The sequence below is a fragment of the Ammodytes marinus genome (genome assembly GCF_949987685.1).
Source record: "Ammodytes marinus genome assembly, chromosome: 6".
In the NCBI taxonomy this organism is placed as follows: domain Eukaryota; kingdom Metazoa; phylum Chordata; class Actinopteri; order Uranoscopiformes; family Ammodytidae; genus Ammodytes; species Ammodytes marinus.
The window spans coordinates 11415395-11436138 of NC_137235.1; the positions used below are offsets into that span (position 1 = coordinate 11415395).

A 20744-nucleotide genomic window follows, 5' to 3' on the forward strand; every position below is an offset into this window, starting at 1 on the left:
CTGACACACAAAATCATAATCACCGAACTCACCACTGGCGGAGGAAGTGCGTCACTGCGTCGCTGGTGACGTGGCGACGTGGCTGCTGCTGCTGGGAGAGCTCTTCCCGGTTGTCGTGCCAGCAGGCTCCCCGGCTCAGGGATCCTCCATTCATTGGAGAAACCTGTTACAAAAACAAAACAAGACATACAAGTTCTATCAAGCAATACCGGTTTCTGCAGTGCTGTGTGTTTTGAAAGAGGTATAACCATAACCAGTTGAATTAACCGCTGACTGTCGCCCGCCATGGAGACGTTCGGCAACTCAAGCAAGAAACAGAAGCTCAGCAACTCCGCTGAGAACTGGGTGAGTTTCCATCAGTTAAGTTGAGATAATTCATCAAATGGACTCATCACGTCCACACCTGCGTCCTCTTCCACCACCACTGACCAGCTTATGAATAAACAGGCCAACTGGTCAAACAGCTAGCTTGCTAGCTAATCAGCTAACTGCTATACAGTAATGCTAGCTCTACATTTAAAGCCATGGGTGCTAGCAACGCCGTGGCTAACCAGCTGAGTGCTAATGCATTTAATTAAAGGGCATCGACTGTTTCCTCTTCGATTGATTGATGATTACAAATATTACGTTAACTCTTAAATGTAGTATTTACGGTTCCCAAGGATAAAGATGAAAAAACATTAAATCACCCATTGTGGTAGGCTACTCCAACATGCATTAAACAACACAAACAATTAGACACACTCTCAAAAGTATAACCCAAATAGTTGGAAAGAATTCTGTTAATCGATTGTTTTTGTGTTAACTTTCACAGTTATATATGATGGTTAGCTTTGTTTGGACAAGCACATTGAATATATTGCCTTTAAATAAATAAATAAATAAAAAACATTTTATAAACAATTTGACTGATCGAGAAATAATGAATACAGTCATGGATAATAAAAAATAATTTGTACTGTCAGCTGTACATACATGTTCCATGCTCTCCTTATAATATCGAACACACTTAATGAACACACGTGAGTGTAACACATTATGATTACAAATCATATTGTAAAGTATCTTTCAACATGCTTGAGTTTGTAAGGCTTGCTGTGCTCATTTTCACCAGCATATGTATTTTTTTAACTTTTTTAAACCTGGGCTCAATTCACAGTAAATCTTTATCATTTCAGGGAATGCAACGTGCAACCAATGTCACCTATCAAGCGCATCATGTCAGCCGAAACAAGCGTGGGCAGGTTGTTGGTACGAGAGGAGGGTTCCGAGGATGCACCGTTTGGCTAAGTGGTAGGTTTTGAAATATCAGAGATAAGAGTTCAAGGTGTTCTGTTCCAAACCCCCGTATATCCTCTTATAGCTGTTTTCAAAAGCTGTTTTAAAAAAAAAATTGTCATTTTTTGCGCCAAGGTTTGTCCGGTGCAGGTAAGACCACAGTGAGCATGGCTCTGGAGGAGTACCTGGTGTGTCACGGTATCCCCTGCTACACACTGGACGGGGACAACATCCGTCAGGGGCTGAACAGAAACCTGGGCTTCAGCCCACAGGACCGTGAAGAGAACATCAGACGCATTGCTGAGGTGGCCCGGCTTTTTGCTGATGCTGGGCTGGTCTGCATTGCCAGCTTCATCTCTCCCTACGGCAGGGTGAGTCTCTGCAAAGAACTCGCTGATCTCTCTCCATAAAACCATTATTGAGCCGTACACTGTAGATCAATTATGGCTGTTCTGTGTACAGTTGTATTCTAAGCTGAAAGTAAATAAGCCGCTGTACAGCATTCAGAGTTCATCTATCAAATCTATTTTTGGATTGATTACGGATCCATATGGTTGATGTTGCTGCTGACATGACAGATTATCATCATTATCCTGCTAAAATTGATGATGCCGGTTCCAACAATGGATGTTGTGATGTGATGACGCAGCATGATAAAGCAGATCTTTTGGAGACAAGATTTTTCTATGTTCCTGATCTAAATTTCAAACTTATTTGGCTCACCATTTTGAATTGTTATTAATAGTTAAGTTATAATAGGAAGTTATCAGTGTTCATTTTGAACCAGGAAAAAAAAAAGCCTACAGCAAGTTCTGGATTACACCACTTGCAGTGCAACAATGTGACTCTGTTTTCACTTCGCTATCTGTTATTTGAAGATAATTCTGAGCTGTGCTTGCTGATATAGAAGTACCTTGTTCACTGCACACTGTGATGAATGGTGTCCTCTTGCAGCAGAAAACCACAGTCATTTTGATTGGTATAAAAACCAAACCTAATGCGGCATAATACCATGCTATCTTTCTTTAACTCTTTTCCTTAACCGTGTGAGTACCAAACTCTGTGTCTGATTATTGTCTTTAAGGATCGTCTCAATGCCAGGAAGATCCACGAGGCTGCAGGGCTGCCTTTCTTTGAGGTGTTTGTGGACGCTCCACTGGATGTCTGTGAGCAGAGGGATGTGAAGGGGCTGTACAAGAGAGCCAGAGCGGGGGAGATAAGAGGTGTTTATGTGCTGTGCATCACAACTATGAATTCAAACCCCGCTTTTTTTGTTTTGTTAGTGCCCTGTTGCTCAGTAGACACATTGACAATGCATTTACATTTTTATCAGTGGTGACATCTGCTATCAAATCCCTCAGAAAGGACTGTGGCAATAAAACTGATGTCTCACTCTTACAGGAAGTGTTTCTTATCACATTTGCAACAGTTAGGTCTCAACCCAGTTTCCTGAGTTTTGTGTCATTACTGTAGAGTAGCTAAACCTTTTGAGAGTCTGCCATAGGGAGGTTGGGCCTTGTTTAAATAATGTGATTTATTTTATTCCTGACCTGATCGAAAATAATTCCCATTTATTGTAATTGATGTACCAGTAACTGCTTTCTAATCAATGGTGTTAGCCTGACAAACTTAACCCACTCGTTAATAATTCTTGATCCTTAGGTATTGACAGAGCCGTTATTAAGCATGATTGCCTGATCATGAATTAGAGTTGTTTAGAGTCACAATATTTTTGGAGAAGTGGTGTGGTTTAAGCATTGTGTGTTCATCTCAAATCTTAATTTCAAATCATGTATATTAGGAGTTGTATTCTTTCTATTGAATATATACTTCAGACTGTGCATTTAATTCTCTTCATTGTGTCAGGTTTCACTGGAATTGACTCGGAGTACGAAAAGCCAGAGGCTCCGGATCTGGTGCTGAAGACCGACTCCTGCAATGTGAATGAGTGCATACAACAACTTATTGACCTCCTTCAGGAAAGGGTGAGAGGAGGAAACATATCCTGCTTGTTTAAAATATATGAATTACGTTTCAAATCTGCTGCTGTTGTTTTTACTGGCTATGGTCCCCTTTACAGATTAGCTGTGTGACCATAAGTCCATTCATGAGACATAAAAATGCTGTCTTTCCTCTGTTGGCCACAAGGTGGCAGTGGCGCATCATATTTCGTATCAACGTTGACCGAATCTGCACTGAATGATGTAAATTAATATTTACCAAGTGAATGGTAAACCTTCACAAAAATCTTGACTTTGCAGGATGTTTTGTGATTATTTATTTCTAATGATCCATTTTCTTTCGTCTGATTCTGTAGGATATAGTTCCGGTTGATGCCTCTTACGAAGTGAAAGAGCTGTACGTCCATGAGAATAAACTGGACCTAGCTAAGGCTGATGCAGAGACTCTTCCTGCTGTGCAGATTGGAAAGGTGCCTCTGATTTTCTCTTTTAAAGGTGGAGTCAGCAATTCTGGAGTATTGTCGTCAAAAACATTTTCCTCAAAATCAGTGAATATTTCCACATGATCTGCTATCTGTCCATACCGTGTGTGCTGAAATAGAAAATCCAGTGTAAATACACAGCCGAGGATCTATAAACGCTGTGTTGCCCGTTTACAGAGCATAGGCTTTGTATTAACCCTGGATATTTTTAAAGTGTGCCCACATTAGGCAGGGGTAGCAGATCACAAGGAGATATTCACTGATTTTGACAAAGTGTTTTTGACCACAAATATTCTCCAGAATCGCTGACTCTACCTTTTAATATGGATAAAGCTTAATAAATATATTTAGCCAAAAAACTGGTCATAGCCTTTACATGCACTGTATTTAGAAAAGTTCTTTATCTACTCATTGGTACATTTACCTATATCCTTTTCATTTGACCTGCAAAAAATGATAAGTTTAAAGTGAATGTGTATGTAACATACTATATGTGAATGCATATGTTCCTCAGGTGGACATGCAGTGGGTGCAGGTGCTGGCTGAAGGCTGGGCCACTCCTCTGAATGGCTTTATGAGAGAGAGAGAGTATTTGCAGTGTCTTCACTTTGACTGTCTGCTGGATGGTAAGATGTTTATGTATTTTGGGGGAAGGAACGTTTAAAGAAAAATGCAGTGTTGCTGTACTTAAGAGAAGGCACTAGATGGAGATGAACACACACAGAATGGAAATAGCGGACGTACCTCTGGCGGGACAGTGTACATGTCTGTAGTGTACATTTCTTCATCATTCCTCCATATGTTCTATACATAGGGCACTGTGGGCAGCAACATATGGTCTGAAGTTAGCCTGTCCATTTCACTTTACCTAGCTCATATCCAAAGGGTTAACTCATGGGAGTTTCGTGCTATTTTTGTCAGTCAAACTAAAATGTCTTCAGGTTTCTCGCCAACATTTTATGCTTTATTCCCCCCCAAAAGCGGAGCACTGTGATCAGATGGAGCGTTAAAGTAGATTAACAAATACTCCCTGCATGTGTCCCTGCAAACCACAAATCATATTTCATACTGTTTGGCATACTGATGTGCTAAGAAGTGCTCCATTATACAGCAGTGAAGTCCAATTTAACCAGGATACACATTGATATAATCTGGAATCAAGTGGATTTGGATGTAAGGGTTTTAAGAACGACAATGTTGAATATTATATTGGTGAAGTAATAAGTCCATGTGCACCCAAGTCTCAGGAATGCCTTGGTCTTTGTGGCCCTTTCTAGAAAACGAATATCACATTGGTTATAAAGTCTCTTGGTGTAATTACAGCAATTTCTCATGTATTGTTTGAGAGTCCAAGAAAAAGTCAATTTACTTTTATTGCCCATATGACCACTCAAACCTCGGTTGTGTGTTGTAATGCCAAACGTCTCGTTACACACACACACACACACACACACACACACGCACACGCACACACACACACGAAAAATACATAAAAAGGGTTGAAAGATGAAATAAAATAAAAAATAGCCTGTATTAATTTTTAGCTCTTGACAGGTGTATTTTACAACCACTCTCCTCATTGAAGGATAAAGTCATAAAAAATGTTTCAACTTCAACAAAATCAAAGACGACTCATGTTCTTTCCCCAGGGGAGAGATGGCTATCCTGAGAAGCCCAACTGTCTCGACAGAGAGAGGCAAAAATATACATTGATGTCAAAAGATCTTGATTCCACTTTTCCTGTTTGTCAGGAGAGAGAGGGGATACAGAGGAAGAGGCCTGTATTGATTGACACCGCACACCGCCATTTGTCCGTTTTCACTTCCTTCCAGGGATTTGAGAGTGAAAGAATCACAATGAAAGGATTGATCACATTCACAATAAAACACTGACGCCGGTCGAGCAGCAGAAAAAACTGCACGTTTGACTAATCAAATAATCCTGCAAAAATAAACAAGAGAGACACAAATTCATGCTTGTGTCTCTCCTGCTTCGGACATTTGGCAGTCCTGTGTCTTTGCGTTTTTATTGGAAGCAGCTGTGCGCGCTACACTGTGACAGAGGGGACGAGAAGAGGTTTCCAGAGGGAGCCGGGGGTCGGGGGCCAGCAACAGTCAGCCATAGTCCCCTCCTGTTTCCTCTGCATTTGATCTGATGTGATGTGAAAAGCGTGCTGCTCCAAACGTTTTCATCAACCTGGATGTCAAAAATAAACCCGCCACCAAAGCCCTGTCAGTACACACAGCTTAAATCATGAAAAAGAGAAAGGGTCAAGATCCAGCTCAGCTTAACAGTGGATTTCTTTCTCCACTGGCTTCTTAAGTTGCAGCTTTGAAGACTCACTGTAGCCTGTGGTTTAGCTGTATATTCCACGTTTAGCCTGGAGGGGTAAATAATGGAAACTCCATTAGAACGGTTGAGCTGTTATCCTGTCTTTTGTTGGATGTCTGTTCTCAGTGTCCTAATGCTTTGCGTTAAGACCCTTTTGCATTTTCTTCCCCCTTGATGTGTTATCTGATATTAAAGCTGCCCTCTGCCCTGTGGAGTTAACTCATTAACATAGATCTAATAATCGTGTTGATGCATCCTCCCTACTCGTTTGACTTTTGCAAGCTGATTTTTAATTATAATTTTATATTGTGCAATGCCTCTACACATCTCGGTCTACTTCCATAAGTGGAATAGCTTGAAATCTGTGGCAAAATTATTTTGCTTATTTTGTTGCCTGCATGCTTGTGTTTGAGCATAATGCAAACAAAATGGGGTCCCACTCGCAAAAACCTTGCTCCGTAGTGTTACTAGTGGTCATCAACACCACATTGTGGCCGTTTTCTGTAGCTTGGACTGTGTGCTGTTATGGTACAGATAATACAATGATGAGTACCGCACTTACATTTATTTTCGAGCAACAATTAGTCATTAATTATTCAGTGTCCTTTTCAAGTCAACAATCTTAGGTTTCAACTTCTTAAAGTTCGAGTCAGTGATTCTGGAGAACGCTTGTTGTCAAAATCACTTTTGTCAAAATCAGTGATCATCTCCTCACAATTTGCTACCTGCCCATACTGTTTTTGTGTTGGAAAAAATAATCCAGTGTTAATACACAGACATGGCTCTGTAAACAGGCATGTTGCTAGCTATGGTGGGCCCACTTCCCAGTCGGGTTCAGCCCTGATGTATTATCTTTCCCCATAGTAGCTTTCTGTTACTCTCATAAAACTGTTCCCGGTTCTCAATTGTCTTAGGTGGCGTCATCAACCTGTCAGTGCCTGTGGTGCTGCCGGTGTCCACTGCCGATAAAGAGCGGTTAGACGGTGTGACCGCTATAGCCTTGGTCTACGAGGGCAGGCGAGTGGCCATCCTACGCAACCCAGAGTTTTACGAACATCGCAAGGAAGAGCGATGTGCTCGCCAGTGGGGCACAACCTGCAAGGACCACCCCTACATCAAGGTATGTCGCTGAGATGACACATTGGGGCTCACAGTTTTTACTCTCTGCAAACAGAATTGACAGTATAAGCAAATATTTTGCAAATGCTACAGAGAACCTTAAAAGCGCAACCTATGTGATAAACACTGCATGTGAAAGCAAACGGCCCTCCCTGGATCGGGCTCTTGATAGAACACAGATCCGAGCTGGCCTTTTCACACTGCTTATGGAAAGACTGAATAGGTGGAAGAGTGGGGGAGCTTTTCTCACAGTCTGTCAGGACGCCCGGTGGTAATCACTTGATCTTTTTTTGGTCCACTCCTCATTTTGCAGGTGTTATATTTGGATTCTGAGTCTCTCGCTCAAATGCGTTTGAGAATGTACCAACAGGCCATTGGAATCCCTGCCAGCTTCCATCTTTTCCACTCACGCCACCCATCTCCAAATATACCCAGGGAATTGTTTCCATCTGTCTCCTATCGACTTGCTGTGGGGGCTCAGGTAGACGCGGTGGCGAGATAACGTCCTGAAATGATCCTGCGGAAAGTGGCTTTGGCTCGAGGCTGTCTGGTGTTACAGACGAAGATGGTCGCCAGATTGTCTTTTTATAATTCCATCTGCGTTGACTTGAGTGCAAGGTTACTTTTAAAAGTTGCATGGCCGACTAATTTTAAGTCCCATTGTTTTCCAGGATTAGTGCAGTTGGTTGCCACTTGTATATTTGCAATGGTGGCAATGGAGACAAAAACTAATAGTAACCCACGTGGTATTTGGGGATTTCACTCCATGTGGTCAGACTAAGTGTCAACCTCATTGGCTCATTATAAATCCCTATGCTGCTTAAAATTCTGAAAGGAGAAGATTATGCTGTACACTAGACCACAGCTGTCTCAATATTTTGCCGCTCTTGGTTGTCATTTTTAATCATAGCACATATATTTTCTGTCACACCTTGTTTGTGATTAAATCTGGCCTGGTATAATGTTTGACGGTGCAGGAGGCTGCCAGTTTTCATAAATTGGTACCATGTCTGTCCAGTGTCAACACTTGATGCCTCAAGAGCTGGCTGTAAACGCATGCTGAGTACTCTGTATTTCCACAACGGTCGTTCTTTATCCTGACTAGCTTGTGACAGCTGAACATGTGTGTTCAGCCCGCTATGATTAAGGTGTCACTCATTAAAATTGTGTGTGTGTGTGTGTGTGTGCGCGTGTGTGTGTGTATATGTATACATAGGTTGTATGTTTAACTCTCGGCGCCGGAGCCAGTCTGTCAACACACCCCTCTGCGCTGGTAGCTCCAACCCTTTCTATCCAACCAGGAACCAACCATGTGTGGTTAATCCCTTTCTTCCTGTTTACCTGTCCGTCAGTCAGACAGGAGCCCCCTTCATCGGAAACTATGGTGTAGTGGCTGTTTATTTGGCCGGGCCCCTTTTTTTCCCCATGTGAAGTCCCGGGGCACCTCTCAACGATTTAAACAGAGCACATGTGCACGTGGAGTCCTGCTCCTTTGATATATCCACTCAGACATTATGTTTTCCATTCACTTATGTTAGGAAAATAAATTGCGACCTTTTCTGTGCCGATGATCTCTCCAAAGAATACGACTGTTAAGCATCTTTCATGACTCTTCTCGCGCCAGCAGCGGACAGATTGGATTAATTGGAGTGTGGAAAACAAATCACAACACAATCCCCGAAAACTTCTTACGACCGAGCCAAGTGGTTATTGTTCCCATCACGTAGACACCTCTGCTGCTGACAACTTTTTTTTTTTTTTTGTATAGTTTGCCAGATCAAGCTGAAATCGGTATGTTTGTGAAGTATGGATATCAAAGAGGTTTTTCTTTGTATTATTTCACATGATGAATTACACGTCAAGCGACATCTTTTTTTATCAACTTCCAAATTCGGGTTTTCGCAAACGCCTACACACTTCAGGTTTCATTTGTGTTTTTCTCTGCCTCAGTGCCGGAGCTGTGCTTCTTTTAATAGCGAAGCCTGTAGAGAATTGTCACTTTGTATCACATTAACATCACACAGGGCCAGTGTTCAGTAACTCTAGCCACAGTCTCATAAATGCCACAAGAGGCCGGCCAAAGATATTGCCTAAAACAAAAGCAGCTTTTTGCCTGGATCCTGAGCACTTCTGTGACATTGTTGGATTAATCTCCTGAGGGGGGAAAAAAAAAAGTCTCTCCAAATGTGGTCATGAGCTCATCCCCAGGTTATATTGTGGAATTCGATATGATTTTGTCTCTGCTCTGTTACTGAAATTAAAGTAGTACATGTGGCCGAGAGCAGAAGAGCGCAGGCATGCCAGAGTTTTGTTGACGGTTTAACGACATGCAATCTTTGATTTATGCCGGTGTGTCTCCGACGTTTGCAAAGGGATAATAACTCTTTGAGTTTTATTAGACGTCACGCTGGCCTGGTTCCAGCACAGTGAAGTTTTTATGAAGCATGGTGTCTTAAGTCTGGATCATGTTGGAGTGGTGTTTCCCTGTCATGATCATTGTGACTTGTATTTCAGATGGTGATGGAGAGTGGGGACTGGCTGGTAGGGGGAGACCTGCAGGTTCTGGACAAGATCTGCTGGAACGACGGACTGGATCAGTACCGACTGACACCCACCGAGCTCAAGCAGAAGTTTAAAGAGATGAATGCAGGTAACGGGCCAAGCTCTCTTTAGTCCCCCTGTTTATGTTCTGTCAGACCTGATTTGAAATGGTGATGATGTCTTGAAAAAGATGTGTTATTGACAGTATATTATTTATTAACTGCTACCTTTTTAAATTTTTTTCTCAAAAAGGGGAAGACACTCTCGGTAGCCCACGCATGTCAATACTTGTATTCTTTGTTTATTCTTTGGGAAAAGGTGAATGGGAGATTAGGGAAGTTGTGGGATTGAAAGCTGGTGTGATTCAGTCCTTAACTGTATGTTGGTTTTTCAGTGGTTGGGAACTTTGCTGCTTCATTATCTTTGGGTATATTGTGGTACATTTGTTTTGTACAGAAGTTAACTTATCTTTATTGGTCAATTTACACGAGGCACATTGAAATTCGTCTTTTCGCATGTCCCCTCTCAAGTTACCACACTTCGGAGGGGGTCAAAGCGCAGGGTCAGCCATAGTACAGCGCCCCTGAAGCAGTTTGGGGTTAAGTGTCTCGCTCAAGGACACAATGGTAGAGATAGTTGGCACCGTAGATGTAATACCAGCCACCGGTAGCAGAGGATGGTTACGATCCATGGACCTCTGGGTAATTTGCTCACCCTTTCTCTCGATCTCTAGATGCTGTATTTGCCTTCCAGCTCCGCAACCCGGTCCACAACGGCCACGCTCTGCTGATGCAGGACACCCACAAACGTCTGCTCGAGCGAGGCTACCGCCGGCCCGTCCTGCTGCTCCACCCACTGGGCGGCTGGACCAAGGACGACGATGTGCCGCTGCCCTGGAGAATGAAGCAACACGCTGCCGTTCTGGAGGAGGGCGTCCTCAATCCAGACACTACCATCGTAGCCATCTTCCCTTCACCCATGATGTATGCCGGCCCAACTGAGGTAATGATAAGACCAAGTAATGTGCAGGTACATGCTTGAGATTTCTTTCCAAATGAGTCGTAATGTTTTCTTCAGATTGACATGGGACAAAATAAATGTGACGTTAGTACTGAGTAATGACAACCGACACAGGGAGGAGAACGGCCATATATTTGGTGTGTGTATATGACAAAGTGAGTGAAAAATGGCAGGAAATGGGAATGACAATTGTCTAGAGGACGCTCCGTTTAGTGTCTCATTGCCATACGCAAAACCACTTTGTGTGATTGAGCGTAGCTGTGTAGCTGGGAATCTTTAATCATTCACGGATGATAATGAGAAAGCCACGATGCAAAATATTGAGAGCAGATTGGCGGCTGGTGGAGTTAGGCCGTAAATTATATTTATATTGTTAATCTGAATGGGAGGTTTTAAAGAGCCAGACACAACTCCAGCCTTATTGCTTTGACCTGGTTTACCCTTTAATAACAACATATACCCACAGTCTGCCTGCCACTTAAATAGTAAAACTCCCTCTCCAGTGTTATTCTTTCGCCACACACTGAAAGCCAATCTCTTCCAACTTGAGCAGAAACTACTTGTCTTGTAGCCCAACATGAAAATGCAAAGTATCGAAATGCATAGGCAAGAACCAAGTGGCATCAGTATACATCAGTATATTAACAGTACTACTTTTATTTTGTTCCCCTGTATTCAGGTTCAGTGGCATTGCAGAGCTCGAATGGTGGCCGGAGCTAACTTCTACATCGTGGGCCGTGACCCTGCGGGCATGCCGCACCCCGACACCGGAAAGGACCTGTATGAGCCCACCCACGGGGCCAAGGTCCTCACTATGGCTCCAGGCCTCATCACCCTGGAGATAGTACCCTTCAAGGTCGCTGCTTACAACAAAACCAAAAGAGCCATGGACTTTTACGAGCCCAAAAAGTAAGTACTGGGTCCCATCATGCTCCCCATTATCTTTGAATACAGAAAAAGTTGTATTATTATGAAAATAGCTCATTTGTAGATGAATTAAAGAGTAATAGCTCAAAATAAATAAATGATGGCATTAGGGGAGGGGAAAATAACAAGAAAAGAAATATGTGTCTGTTAAACGAAAAAGGTGTAGTTTATTGTAACTACCTTTTAATACTAAGAATGTTCTAATAAGCCACTAATTCAGCACTAGGTTTAAGCTAAACAAAACAGCTTGGGATAAAGCTTCCAAAATATTTAATATAAAATAATAATTATATCTCAATGTATGTGTACCAATGTATTTAAAGATCTCCTATTATACTACTTTTCTGGTCTTAATTTCTTGTTAACTGCTATCGAGCAACCTGACACGAATCACATCACAAAAAACCATGTAGATTTTCGGGACACTCTTCCTCTCACCCTAGCGAGCACAGCAGTCTGCTCCACACTCGGCTCTGTGTATGGTTAAACATGACTATAAATCATTATAACAACGTTTATAGGTCATAAAAGTCAAAAAGTATACCGTACTTTTCGGACTATAAGCCGCGACTTTTTCCCAATTTTTCGACCCTGTTATTACACAGCACAGTATGTTCTGTAGCTACTAGGGATGGGCGTTAGTAATCGAGTACTCGAGTACTCCTCGTTTCAAATGAACTCGATTGGTGGATGAGGAAAATCGTGTTTTTTTTTTTTTTTTTTTTTTAGTGTTTGTAGCCTTTAGGCCGGCCGGCGGGCCGCCCCTATTTTAAAATGTTATATACGTGTACAAAACGGCACAAAACGGATAAAATAAAGTCTAACAAAATTAAATATTTTGATGCAAGTGCAATAAACTGAGCGTTGTGTCAAAAAGCAACTGCAAATAACTGCCACCTCCGTGCTACCGCAGCGCAGCCTGTGTTCTCCACAGCACCGCGGAGCTGAACACGGTCTCTCCTTTCTCCAGAACATTGTCAGGAATATAACTGTCCAATTATTTCAAAGCAGATGATAAAATTACGTTTATAAAAAGGGGAGATGACACCTGTTACTCTCAGTTAGTAATGAGTAGCCTAGACTCCAGGTGAGCATGCAAGGTGCTCTCCGCTTGGAAAGAAAAGTAAAGAAGAAGAAAGGCTTACTGCAGGCACATTCGCTCCGAGCCAACAACAGTTAAGAAGCCTTCAATAGGGAATACGGGGATAAGATTCAAAAACCGACCGGTGTAACGTTCCGTTTCACGAAGTGAGCATTACGCGGTTGGATATACAACTATTTGCTTTGGTGAGTTTTTTATATGTATTTAAATTGTAGGACAATCATTTAATATTATTTGCTGCCCTTCTTATTTTAAATGGTGACTTAGGCAATTTTTTGGTTACAACTACAGCCCATTTTTTTCTCTTTTTTTCTCCCCAACGCAGACCTACTCGATCGGATTAAATTGTGGCCCGTCTATTTAATTACTTTCAGTGAGGAAAATGTGTTTTAAATTTATGGGAATAAATCCTTAATATCATATGGCAACTGTGACTGTTTGACAATAAGCATTGAGTGCTTTATTGCGGTGAACTGTTGTTCTGCAGACAGATGCGTTGCGTTCTAAAAATAGAAAAAAGTTTAATGAGGAATCGATTGATCCTCGAGGAATGCAAGTGATCACACGAGTAGTGAAAACACTCGTGCCCATCCCTAGTAGCTACTGCACTAAATGGTAACACTTGAATACGTTATGCAAATATGCAACTTGTTTGTTGAAATGTTAATAAATGGGAGATTCCTTAAGCAGCCATCTCTTTCCCGACAATCCCCTCTGTGCACGAACTCTTACATATGGTAATTAAACATTATAACACCTGCGGCTTATAGTCCAGTGCGGCTTATAGTGCGGAAAATACGGTAATAGGTCCACTTTAAACTTTTTATTTTTTTAGTTTAAGTCACATTTGTCAAACTCAAGGCCCAGATCAAAACCAGATGTGGCCCGCGACACGTTTTGATCTGGCCCGCGAATCAATTCAGCCGATTTGAATCAATTCTGGGGGGGGGGGGGGGGAAATATTTTTTTTTTATTTTTTTTTTCATTCTTCATGGAGCCTGTGCCATATCCGCACGTCGTATACACTCCCAACTGTTAGGAAACTTACGTGGCTTACAGCTAGGAATGTCTGCTGAAAGTTCCACAGCTCAGGATTTTAAGCCATGAATTGATGAACTTGCATCTAAGAAGAGCTGTCAGTTTTCTGAGGGCTGTAAATAGGCCAATATATGTGGCTAAATAGCATGCTAATATTGATGATTGATTGTGTCAAGTGTCTAAGGATTAATGCCAAAATTATCTAGTTTCTAACTTTTGCTTTAAGTTACAATATAGCCAACTAGCTAACGTTAGCTAGCCGCTGATAGCCCACCCCTTTCGTTTCCAATGGTGGCTTGGCATTTAATTACCAATGTAAAGTGTCATAAATAGCTAACACTGGTGCTGCGTCATGATTCCTAAAAAAAAAAAACATGTGATATGTTTTGAATGTGCAGAAAGTTTAGAAAAATCGAGGAGAATAAATATTGTGGCTCAATCCAGAATGCCTGAGAGCCTTACTGCATTATAGTCCTTTATAAGTGTTTCACCAGGAACCTGAATGTTGTCTTTTCCTTTACAAAAAAAGACATTTCCACCATAAATTGATGCCGAAAAGGCACAGATTGGTGGATAAAAATCCACCAGAATGCAGGAAATTAAGTGTTTGACATTCAAAAATTTCGGGGGGAGCACCCCCATACCCCTCACCTATAATTTGTCCCCCGAAAATGTTGAAGCGAAAACTAGCCATTGTACGCAGTTTATATACTTAGTTAGATATGTTCTTTTTATTTTTCGATTAAAAAGAAGGTATGTCAGTCTGGCCCTTAGTGTGATTATCATATCGTAGAGTGGCCCTTTGTGAAAATGAGTTTGACACCCCTGGTTTAAGTAAACTACACGTCCTTCCTTGTCACAACCATTTCACAAGACTTGGACAGATCTTAACTGAATAAATAGTGTGTTCATGCCGGTAACTACCCCGATATCTTAAGTTGTATGTTGAATTTTTAACTTTTTCAGTGATAACTATTTTATGTTAAATCATTTCTTTAAGACTTCCGACTCCCTTTCAACTCTATACAGAAACAATTCAAATTTTCTTCCGGAAAACAATATAAGTTTGTCATTAGTAAATTAAACACACTTTAACAAATTACTTATATAATTTTTTAACAGTAGAAATAGTTTAGAGCCTAGCACACAACCTTGTAGAACTCCACAAGTTACCTTTACCCCCCTAATCAGAGTGAATTACTCTGTCTCATTACAAAAGGAGGGAAAAAAAACCTTTCATCCATTTTCTTTCTTTCTTCTCTATATTCTCCGGTAAAATGCCAAGCCAAGGAAAAAAAATTTTGTTTTTCTTCCTACTGTTAAGGGGTTTTGTGAATTAGCATGAGCTTTGTCGTTTATCAAAAATTACAGACCCGTCATTATTTAAAGTCAGTAAATGGACACTGCACATAATAAATAACAAAAAAACATGCAATCTCACTGACCCTCGTCCAGGTTTGACGTAGCCTCCGCTATCAGGTTAAGCAACTTTATTTTTGTTTGGCAGGAATCTTTAAACTAAATATGGCTAGACTAATCAAAAGATTTGTTTTGTTTTCCATGATGCATTGTTAGGTCGTTGAGTACTAACTAAATTGTCGGTTGATTGGGAACATTTAGTAATTTAAGTGTGGATAAAGATAGGTAACATAACACAATACAACAATACACATAGCTAAGTTACTGATTAAAGTGGAGAGGAAACAGTTTGTTGTCACGGGTGTTAAATTCAAGCATTCAAAGCTTTCATTTGACACATAGGCAAGCAAATGTCTAGTGATGAAAACTAATTCAGACTAGTGTTAAAAACAAGAATAAATGCAACCAGAAAAAAATATATAGAGGTATGGTGGATAAAAATTCTGTGACAAAAAAGTGTAAAATTCGGCACATGCTTGAGGGCAAATAAATAGCAGACCATATGTTTTGTAATTGCATCAAAACATGGAAAATTACTTCATTTACCTTTATTGAACTTTTAAACACATCCCTGAATGTCATTAATGTGAAATCAGTAAATCACACTCTTTATTAAATACATCATAGTGTATTCTTTCATTGGCTTCCATCGACCCAATGGCTTTATCATTTAAGGGCTAAAGCCAGGGACCAAATGCAAGACAGTTACTGGATTTCCAAAGTCGGTTTTCGTCACTCAGTTCGATTTATGACATTCCATTCTCTCATGCGCCTTGCCAAATTTCAGGAGGCATATGGATGCTTCTCCTAATCACCGGCAATACTCCTCAGTTTCTCTCTAAAGTAATGGCTCCGATCACAGCAAGCTGTTTCTAATTTTACACTGTATAAAAAATGTTCTCAGAAGAATTTGCCTGGAGCTCTTTTACCTCACGCCATGTGAACTTGCTAAGTCTTCCTCACAGTTTCTCATTATTTTTAGAGGAACGTGATGTGCTATGTGAAGTTACAGCAATTAGATATTGTACCTCATGAACGGCAGTGCTTTGTAGCCCTTTGAATGTAAGCTCAGTGGAGATAAGTGTAAATGTCTGTTAACAAGATGTCTAAAACAGCCTTGATTATCCCTGACAGTAATAGATGAGGCTAGTGAAGATGTGATGAACTTGTGCCAGTACTCCACTCAACATTGAGTGGAGTAAGATGAAGACTGTCCTTGGCTGTTCGCTTCGAAAAACAGTTTTCCATATCTGCGCACCACAAGGTGAACTTAACGTGCAGTGTGATGCCGTCTGTCACAGAGAGGATAGAGTGGACTTGTCAATGTTTGAAAGTTACGAAAAATGTTTGGACATGGGAAAACTACAATCTAATTATCGTAGTAAGCCTTCTGACAGTATTGGACTTTCTGATCAGTATTTAATTTGAAGCGTTTCGTATTTCTTCATGCAGACTGTTTTCCGGTGTGTTTTTTTTAACAGCAGTATACGATACCCCAAAGTGTTAATACAGGGTTTTTAATGTGTCTGAACTACGTCCAGGGTTTTATTCCATTAAGTTGCACTAATGTGTAACTAATGTAATGGCAATGTTTCATTGAAAAGCAGCACTAATCTAATCAGTGTCTGGTGTTTTCTTTCACATTGAATTAGAATTTTAGGAAGGAACATGCTTTTATTGTTGAGTAGGAAGTGGCATATAAAATATAATTTATTTATTTATTTATTATTCTTTCGGACAATTCCACACAATACACAATTTTCTCTTGCAAATATTCATACATCATACTTTGTGTTGTCCGAAGGGAGACGGAAGAAGCCAAAGGCTTATCAGGTCCCGCCCCCATTTTCATCAAATTCGGATTCAGATACACAGATTACTGTTACAGAAAATAAAACAAACAAAACATTTTTTTTTATATATATATATATATATATATATATATATATATATATATATATATATATATACACACACACACACACACACACACACATACATTAAAGTGAATCATTTAGAGATACATTTATTATTATTTTTTAAAACTTGGAGGGTTGGGCTTAACTGTCCATAATGGCACTTATTTCTCTACAAAAAAAAAGAAGCATGTCCACGAGTTTGGGAGAAAAGCGAGAACGTGTTCTGTTTAAGATCAGTTCCATCAGTGGACAACATGCGTTGCGCTGGCATGGAGGTGTCAGGAATCCACAGGTGCTGCTTCAATTAACACAACCATCCTTTTTATTCAGTTGCATCTAAATCTTTTTTTATTTTGTGAACCTACACTTTTGTGCACTTCTGTTTTGTGTTGTGTTGGACATTTACATTTTTTTTAAGTTAAATAAAAAAGGGCCCAGACGCACACACAAACTCCAGGGCCCTAGTTCACGAATCGGGTTCATTTGAAACAGGGCTACTCGAGGAATCGATCACTCACGTCTGTCTCTAATATTTTTATTAAAACCTTTAACTTAAAGCCTCTGCCTGTAAGATTAAAAAAATAACACTTTGGCAACTTCTAGTGGTAGTGACAAAAATAATCCATAAACCATCTTTACACACAAACTCACACATGTTGAAGTTCGGCTGCAAATGCCTCCCTTTACAACCATTATTGTAATGACAGATTGTCACAGTGTCTCCAACCACGGATTGATTTGTGAGGAGGACTTACTCATACAGCAGCTGGCAGAAATGGTCAGTGTGATGTTGAAAGAGATTTGTTTCCGTTTCAGACTTTTGGATTGTGTTTGAGGAAATACTAACTGGTCTGATCCTACGCTTTGATGCGCTTGATTGAAAAGCAGCGGGCCGGTTTTTGTTGGCTCATGTTTCCTTTGCTGTCCGTAAGTATATTTTCATTGATTGAAATACGTCTGTTCCTCAAAACTCTCTTTCTTTTCTTTTTTTTACATTGCAGCCATCAAGATTATGATTTCATCTCAGGCACACGTATGCGGAGGATGGCTCGCGAGGGAGAGAATCCACCTGACGGCTTCATGGCGTCCAAGGCTTGGGCAGTGCTGAAAGAGTACTATAAGTCACTGGAGAAGGCCTAAAGTCTCAGTGGGAAAAACTAAACAAAAAACAAGCAAATCTATTGATGTTTCAAATGACAAATGTTGGGACCACTTATCTACTATCAAACACACCGCTCTGTCTTCTGTCTGTCACATGTTGATTAAACTGTAAATCATGAAAAAGTTGTTTTTAGAATTGCCATATTTGTGTTTTAACGGTATGAATTTTATTTAACTAAACAAGCTCTGAGATTTCGGAGGTAACGGATAAACTAAATTGTTCTTTCTCACTAACTTTAAAAGTGTATTGACTGCTTACAAAAATAATGTAAACATCAAGGCTCGTAATTACCCCAATGGAAAGTACTGTTGACCAGTATTTACATAACTAAGAATGAATGTTGAATATTTGTGATGTCCAAATTTTTTTAAAGTTACTGTACCTGCAGGAGGAGGTCTCTAAACTCACTTCTGAAACCTGAACAAGTTGCTTTGTACTATATGTTTGCAAGTGGCAGTGGTAATTGCTAAAAATTTGGTTTACACACATATTTGATGTATAATTGAGTGCCTTGGTCTTCAGAGAGTGATTTCACATGATGTCTTGTTTGAATTAGCACACAGACACGCACACACCTGCTCCTTGTCCCACTTGTCTTATTGTTACACTGAAATGGTCCAGTAGTTCGAGAATTGCTCTGTGCTAAACAGATCTAAAGATGTTTTTTAATCGAGATATGCAACCCTATCCTATCTTCTAGAGAAAACTTAACCTTTTTTTGTGTCATAATTAGTATATTTATTCTGTCCTAACCTTGCAATGTTTACTCTTTTTAACGGTTGTGCATGTAGTCCGAGTGCTTAAAGCTTGTCGTCTCTCAACAGTCTTGATTTTCTTAATTTTTCATCACTTTTTTCCCCACTCATGGGTTGCTAATATTTTCCATGTGGTAATTCATTTTTAGAGTTGGCCTGTATAATCAGATGGTTGATGGTTAAGATCAAGGGATCCAATTTGTAATCTTCCTTGTCCAATAAAGCATTTTTAGCAAAAAGAACAATTTGTTTCCTTTTCCTTTGTGTAATCTTTGGGTTTGTTACACAGTGCATGGCATATATTATATTTGCTCCTTTAAAGCACACCAAAGAGTTTTAAATATATAACATGTTTTCAAGTAACTCCTTTTGAAACCTGCACCACATTTCATTGATGAGATGTCATCAACCTCTAGTTGCCTGGGACAACTCAAAAGCTCTTAATCCCTCATGTCGTTGTGACTAACCTGTTTCAAGTGCCTTTTGTCAGGAACATGACATGAACAGTGCACTCTACGCAATTTTTACTTCTATGATTTTGTGGGCCCTGCCTGTTGGAGCGTTGGTGACCTCCCACTAGGTCAATCAGCTGTATATTGAATGAGACAGACCCTGTAGTGACCCTAATCAGACTCAGATACACTCACACACTCGCACGCTGTGTACAAAGAGCAGCAGCTGGCTCCCAGATGCAGCAGTGCAGTGAAAGTGGAACATAAAGGGTTAAATCCTGACCCAGAGAAGAGGCTCCGTCAACAATATTCTGGATACTTCATCTAATCCAACTCCAAGATGTAATGAAGAGATCTGCCAGGAGCAATTTTTTTCTACCTTTTGCCAGATCATGTTCAATCTCAAGTGGTAATCAAGCTGTGTCCCAAGTAGAACTTCAAAAGAGGAGCTCTTCACACAGAAAAACATATCAAATTATTTTAGAGTGGTTGGCTTATGATTTTTGTTGTTCTTTTCACTGTCTGGAAGAGATCAGTGCTCGCTGTATAATGCACACATCTGTCACCATGAGCATCCATAACCTGATGCTATCTTGCAGTCCATATTAGTTGTGGGTCCCTTTTCAACTTGCTCACCCTATAATTAGATCTTGCTAGGACACTTGTCATCTTGCTACAATGTGGCACCCTGCCAGAGGAAAAGGTTGATGGTGACTATTACGTCCCCTAAATGGTCTAGAGCAGGGGTTTTCAAAGTGTGAGAGAGTGAGCCCCCCCTCAGAGAAAGTGTTCATCAAACTCAGATGACAGCATTACTCTCCTGTTGGTATAAAAAGGTCTGGTCCGCACGTGCACGCTGAATAGCCACTGTGGAGGACAAAAGCAACAAAAGCCAACACCAAACAAAAAGGGAAAACACATGCACTATCTACAGTCATATGTAACATAAGAAGTAAATAATAAGAAATGTGCATTTAGCAGTACAATAAAGTGTCAAACCGTGCAGTCCCACCACAGAAAGCTTAGACATGTGTCGCCACGGGCCCAGCCTTGTACAGAGATCCCTGAAATGTAGAAGGAGAGTAATCTGAGTCACACAATTCTAGCCATAAGAGCTACTGATGGGTTCTACCAAAATAAAACAGATAAACATAAATAAAATATAAAAACAGTAGAAAACAGTGGCTGGCCTGGTCCTTTGTATGAGTATCCTCAACATACACACTAGTCCTGCCTGT

At 40.5% G+C, this 20744-nt stretch overlaps 1 protein-coding gene across 1 annotated transcript; it reads left to right on the forward strand.

Moving 5' to 3' along the window:
- Positions 1 to 99: 99 nt before the first annotated feature.
- papss1 (3'-phosphoadenosine 5'-phosphosulfate synthase 1) lies at positions 100 to 19290 on the forward strand. Its single transcript, XM_080030177.1, has 12 exons — positions 100 to 345; positions 1179 to 1293; positions 1414 to 1649; positions 2363 to 2501; positions 3145 to 3263; positions 3596 to 3709; positions 4236 to 4347; positions 6967 to 7172; positions 9686 to 9821; positions 10446 to 10714; positions 11412 to 11641; positions 18139 to 19290. Exons 1-12 carry the CDS (start codon positions 286 to 288, stop codon positions 18275 to 18277), a joined length of 1875 nt encoding a protein of 624 aa, XP_079886303.1. The 5' UTR covers positions 100 to 285; the 3' UTR covers positions 18278 to 19290.
- Positions 19291 to 20744: the final 1454 nt, after the last annotated feature.

Excerpts from the sequence above, each read along its gene's own strand:
- papss1 (XM_080030177.1), top strand. The coding sequence starts at position 286 with ATGGAGACGTTCGGCAACTCAAGCAAGAAACAGAAGCTCAGCAACTCC. Across the intron at positions 3,264-3,595 it reads TTGACCTCCTTCAGGAAAGG|GATATAGTTCCGGTTGATGC; the intron begins GTGAGAGGAGGA and ends CTGATTCTGTAG. Across the intron at positions 10,715-11,411 it reads TGTATGCCGGCCCAACTGAG|GTTCAGTGGCATTGCAGAGC; the intron begins GTAATGATAAGA and ends CCCTGTATTCAG.